Source organism: Nuphar pumila, chromosome 4, assembly GCF_984573655.1.
Source record: "Nuphar pumila chromosome 4, dmNupPumi1.hap1.1, whole genome shotgun sequence".
Lineage (NCBI taxonomy): Eukaryota > Viridiplantae > Streptophyta > Magnoliopsida > Nymphaeales > Nymphaeaceae > Nuphar > Nuphar pumila.
Genome location: NC_143252.1, coordinates 1,702,195 through 1,708,018, shown reverse-complemented (window position 1 = coordinate 1,708,018; position 5,824 = coordinate 1,702,195). Strand labels below are relative to the sequence as shown.

The 5,824-nt window shown below is 38.0% G+C and overlaps 1 protein-coding gene across 1 annotated transcript; it reads right to left on the bottom strand.

The window, feature by feature from the left end:
* Positions 1 to 3,268: 3,268 nt before the first annotated feature.
* On the bottom strand, positions 3,269 to 5,351 carry LOC149839024 (DNA ligase-like protein). Its single transcript, XM_090003918.1, has 8 exons — positions 5,228 to 5,351; positions 4,695 to 4,816; positions 4,526 to 4,614; positions 4,360 to 4,455; positions 4,183 to 4,277; positions 4,063 to 4,103; positions 3,904 to 3,987; positions 3,269 to 3,542 (listed from the first exon to the last, which is right to left on the bottom strand). The coding sequence occupies exons 1-8, from the start codon at positions 5,349 to 5,351 to the stop codon at positions 3,393 to 3,395; spliced, it is 801 nt and encodes a 266-aa protein (XP_089860044.1). The 3' UTR covers positions 3,269 to 3,392.
* Positions 5,352 to 5,824: the final 473 nt, after the last annotated feature.

Below are 5,824 nucleotides of genomic sequence, written 5' to 3'. Positions count from 1 at the left end.
AATAGCTGCATGCTGTTTTCCTTTTTCTTTTCATTTTCAAAATTTCATCAAGATCTAGACTTTTGAGTAGGAAATTAGGGCTTTGACAAAGATAGGCTAAAATTTTGCCCAAGTGCCTTTTTTTTCCTGAAACATTGTCCGACTCAGTATTTGGCTTGGGACGTGGACTATGAGTGTGGTTAGTTACGAAGTCTACTTGACTAGTTTGTTGAATGAATTTTGACCAGGAAGAATAGGCCAAGTAATTCATGTGCATTGTGGCTCTGAAGGGTTAGGCCAGCACCCTCCCTTTTTTTTTTCATGATGAAGGAAAACAATGGCAACCGTGATAAAGCAATGGCAGCCCGCCCTCATGCGCCCAAGCTTTTTATTTGAGACTGAATTGGCTGAGCCATTAAGGCGCTACTAGATCCAGTTGTGCTGAGTCAATGATCAGCCTTGGATCATGCGTCCCCAAGTTGATAGCTGGTTGAGTAGCCATCCAGGGAACAAATAGACATGTTGAGAGATTGCAAGTCGCGTGAGTCTAATCTTTGGATGGCAAAACCATTTTCTGAATCAACGGGGCCTCTGCTTGTCTGGTAGGAGCAGCTAGTGCACTTCACCTTGTGTTCGGGCGTTGCAGATTCAAAACCCAATGGTATAGTTGCCTAACCCCAGCTTGCCTATCAAACAAAAAAGATAACCATTTTCTGAACCATTGGGGTGACCATCAATTTAAAAGCGGCTCAACATTAATGGGGTCAATCGAGTTAACTTGGTTTGAACAGTGACATAATTGATATATATATATATATATATATATATATATATATATATATATATATATATATATATATATATATATATATATATATTCAATGAGATGATCATTTTTCTAGTTCCTACTTGGATCACATATTATAATTCAAGGTTGAATGAGTTCTGCCTGTAATGTACCAAGATTGTAGTTCTAGATACGAAGGAACGGAGATCTCATAATAATATGATTAGCTGGCCATATGAAACAAACCCTGGTGGAACTATTTCCATCGCAGAAACGGATAATCTTAAGTTATTTAGTTAGATTATCTTGGGATCAATAACACTACATTGGGTTTATATTCATAATATAATCAGGTAAACACTTTACTTTCAATAAAACCAAATTATATTCTTAATATTTATAGTCGTGGAGAAGTATTTAACAAATAATCCATAACTTGACTCAGTGAGTAAGAGCAGAAGTCTTATCTCACTCCGGCATACAGACGGGACCTAGACTTTCAATTAGCCTGCATGTGTAAATAAATAGAATACTGCATATAAATGTCATAATCATACATGCAATGACAGTTTATCAGTTTCAGCAAAATATGTTTGTCAATGTGTAACCCAAGGCTTTCAGTACCCAATTGGAGACAAGTTTGGCCTGGTTAGCTTTTGGGGAAACATGATAAACACTTGTCCTGAGAGGCGGTACTTATGAATTGTCGGTTTTGGGACTAATTCCTTTTCTTCAATGATGCTAATGGTTTTTGAATTGGTGACTCATCCATAATGGAATCAGAAATTCAACCAAAGCAGAAAATATTATATCATTCTATTGAAGTGATTGAATTCGGTGACTCATCCATAATGGAATCAGAAAATCAAGCAAAGCAGAAAATATTATTTCTATAGAAGTGATTGAATTCGGTGACTCTCCAATCCCATCCCATCCATAACAGGATAACCGGTCAGGCAATCAAGCCATATAATCTAACTTGCACCAACTATGCTAGAATTTTATTTCGCCTAAATTCTATCACAGTAAGAGTTCAGATGTGGGTGCAGCCCTTAGATGCTAAAGCATAGGGAGGTAGTTTTTTTTTCCATACCAGAGCTGGGGGAATTAGGGGCCCTCCCTTTTACAAACAGCCTTTAGCCAACTCAAATAGGCCAGAGGCCTGTTCATTCTACCAGGAAGTTATTCAACCACCCATATACCAGTGGGGTTTGAACTTGCAAAATCCCGTCACATGGTGACTTGCACAAACTGCTCCTACCAGATGGTCCGGCACCTTTGGTGGTAGCATAGGTAGTTACTTAATGCAGGATATTTTGATGTTCGTAAAGATGTCATTGTAACCATATTTGCTCGGAAGCTTTCCGACCTTGTTGCTAATGAAAATTAGGCAGTCTCAGACAATGTTCATGCAAGGAGAGTTTTATATCCAGTTCCTTTCTGACCACATATCCGAATCAAAACGACTTCTAAAGGAGAACCAGCTATTGTACACTTAACGAGCAAACTTTTGAATCTACAGGTCCAGGTAAATGGTGGTACCTGCATTTCAAGTAGAAACTTGAACAGAACATGCAGCCAAAACGACGGATTAGCGAAGCCCATGATGGATAATACCACTTCCAACCAGGGCTCGAATGCTGCTGTCTGCAAGACATGCAAGTAGTTTGTCAGACCACGTGGAGCCTCATCACATTTGGTCAGGGATCTGCAAGTTGCTTGCCTGACTGGATGCAATACCATCAAAACATATGTTGGCTTCACATCCCGCCAATCCAAATAGAACATCACAAATGCTAGTCGACACTTTTTAAGATTGTTCCCACAGGAAATTCATCCAAAACACATCAGTGGTGCTCATCCAATCATATATCTATTTTTAGTACATAGAACTGATTGTAAACAACTCTAAAGCCAAGAACTGTTGCCATCCTGGTCTAGATGATTGAACATAACAATAGAGCAGAAATACTGCATGGACCCAATGTGTAGGGAACCAGGAATGCAGCAAAAAACAGAGACCTCCCAGAGTAGCTGTTAAGCCAAATAGTAACTCCTTTCTTTGCCTGTTTGGTATTTTGGCTTAAGAACAGAAAATATATATTATCCATTGCAAAATTCCCAGGCAAAGCTCACATAGGTTCACATGTAGTTCAGGAACTTCCAAAAATTTCAGCAGTCCTACCAAGTCTGAAGATCATGAGGTTCTTCAAGTTAGGGAACATCACTATCAGCATTAACAAGCCATGACCGTACCAAGCTACTAGATTGTGCATGTTCTGCAGTGTTAGACAATAGCTCTGCCTGGGGCTGGCGGGGTGGGGTGTGAGTGTGGGAATGGAGACTGCACAAGCTTAGTCGAAAACATGTAATAATGGACAAGGCACAACCAAGAGATGGCCAAATCTCAATAATATGTGAAATCAAGCATCAGCATGACAAGGGCACTACATTTTTTCACTTTTGCCTATTTCGAAAACAATCAGATATTATAAAATCACATGGACCTGTATCCACAAATCAGCCCATAAACGAAGCAATTGGAATGTCAATGTCTATGAAGATCTTTTCAATTCTTTCTCAGAATGTGTGCCACTTTCCCTCATTATGAAGAAACAGCTGAATACTAATTAAGTTTTGGACAAAGATAATATTTGGGGTCTTTAAAAAACCTTTCAATTAGTTCTGCTTTCTCAGCTGAAAGGTCAGTGTTCTCCATTATTAACTCCTTGGATGCTTTGGACAATGCTTCAATGGAACCAATGGAACCAATAAGCTGAACATGTAAAACAAGAAACATATAAGAGTGGTGCACAAATAGATAAATGATAAACTGACAAGGCATCAACATGTGCGATTAACACACACACACACACACACACACACACACAGAGAGAGAGAGAGAGAGAGAGAGCATTAGGTTTTCATTGCCCATGCTGTAAAATGCAAAATAAAGACTTTTCCACCACTGAATGCTTCTAGACAGTGACCAAAACAAGAATCACTTCAATTCCCAGGTCAGTTACCCCCTACCTGGTCCAGTGCTTGCACTCACCCATAGAATTAGAAGCAAAAAGAGGAATAACATCATTCAGTTGTACTTCATTTAGTGTTGTTTCAAAGGAAAGTTAGATTACCACGTTTGTGTCATGGTTGTCAAGTCCAGGTATAGCAGTGACCACATTGACATAAGCTTCCATCACCTGCACCGAATGCTCACGCTTTGAAGAAACACAGCACCACTTTCATCAGCAACATCTTAATATGAACAATCTAAGAATTTAGCAAAAACTAACCTCAGCCTTCAACTTGGATATGGCATCTTTTCGCTTACATTCTGTGGATGAAGAGTACATCGATAACTACAAAATATAGCGAGTTAATGCTTCTAGTAAGGTACACAAATAACAAATTACCTCCTTTTACATGTGCTATCTTCACAATCTTTTCAAATCCCATTTCTGGATTGTCTACTATTATGAATGTTGGTTTGCCAATCTCTATGCCATACCTTCATCGTAATTTACAAGATAAAACATTCCTCCAATCCTCTGGACATAGAAAACTAGCTGAACGATAGCCTTGCAACTCACTTGAAATACGAGTTAATGAATGATTCATTCTGCTCCGTGGAAGCAATGGCAGCAACAACATAGAAATGGCCAAACTGACTTTTCAACTTTTCAATTCTGCAGAAAATGATGACATCAAACAGCTCATGAAGCACGAAACTTGACCACTAACACTGGAGTGGTATACCTGCCAAAGGTAGCTGGGATGTTCTGAGAGTCCCAGTTTGTAATAAAGATGAAAGCTACGGATAGCCCACCATTGTTGAAAATAAAATCCTGCACTTCACAGTCATGATGCTTGAGAGATTGAACTATTGTAGGCATGAAAACTAAAATATATCTTGAAAGGCAATTACAGGGGAAATTGGGAGGAAATTAAGCCGATAAGCATTTGCACTCAGGAAGGAAGAAACAAAATGTATAAAATTGGGGCACTGTTTATCCCTCCATGAACTGTTCATCATACAGACTCCGTTACCTGCATAGAACACCCAACCTCAGCCAGCCAATCATTATTAAATAACAAATTTAATGTGTAAGCTGCAGTTGGTTGCAAATGCATGCTCAGCCCTCATTAACAACAATTTGTATAAAGGACACAATTCAAGCATGTCTCAAATAATAATCTGGAGTTCTGCTCAAAAGTGTATCAAACAACTACTCAGCTCTACAATCTACTTCACCAGATTTGGTAATACCTAAATGATAAAAAGAAACTAGAAAGTTAATAAAACAGAATATAACTCCAAAATCTGAATCATGCAAAAGTACCACAACATGCTTAAGCAAGAACTGCTGACAACATATTCTCAGCCATGCAGTTAAAGTGCCCTTTTGCCATAGTTAGGAAGTGATATTTCTGATTCCTGGTCAGATTTTAAAGTGCTACCTGCTCCACATTCAAGCAGAAAAGCAGTGTGTACATGTATGTCCCTGATTTTGCATAGAACATAAAAAACCTCAAAATTGTGCAGCATGGCAAATACAGGTAGTTGTTTGTGTTGCAGAGACATGGCTAATTTATGCATGTTCATTGTGTGTGGTGTTTTGTGCATGTGTTTTCTGTTAAAATGTAAAACTGTACATATATGTATATATAATAATATTATATTATTATATATATATATATATAAATACATTTTTCATTTCTTTCTTTTCTGTAATTTTTTTCCTTTATTTTTATTTTTTGTCTTTATGTCATCTAGTTCAGTTTGAACTAGAATGACTGTTGCTAGTCAAGTCCTGTCCAGACTTGACTAGCAATAGAGCTGTTGGACTGTGCCCAACAGCTCTATTGAGTCCTCTTTCAGCTGTGTATATAAAGGGGTGCAGCCCCTCTTGTATTTTACTCCAATGCTTCTTAAGCAATTGGTTTTTCATATCAATAAAGAATACATTTTTATTTTTATTTTGTTTCCAGTTATACCCTTTTTAAGGGTTATGCTTTAGTGTCATTCTTGACACTTGCTCTTGTTAATCTAAGCTC

Coding starts and splice junctions, on each gene's coding strand:
- LOC149839024 (XM_090003918.1), bottom strand. CDS start 5,351: ATGTCTCTGCAACACAAACAACTACCTGTATTTGCCATGCTGCACAAT. Junction 4,817..5,227: donor TCTGCTTGAATGTGGAGCAG/GTAGCACTTTAA, acceptor TGTTCTATGCAG/GTAACGGAGTCTGTATGATG. Junction 3,543..3,903: donor ACAACCATGACACAAACGTG/GTAATCTAACTT, acceptor TTACATGTTCAG/CTTATTGGTTCCATTGGTTC.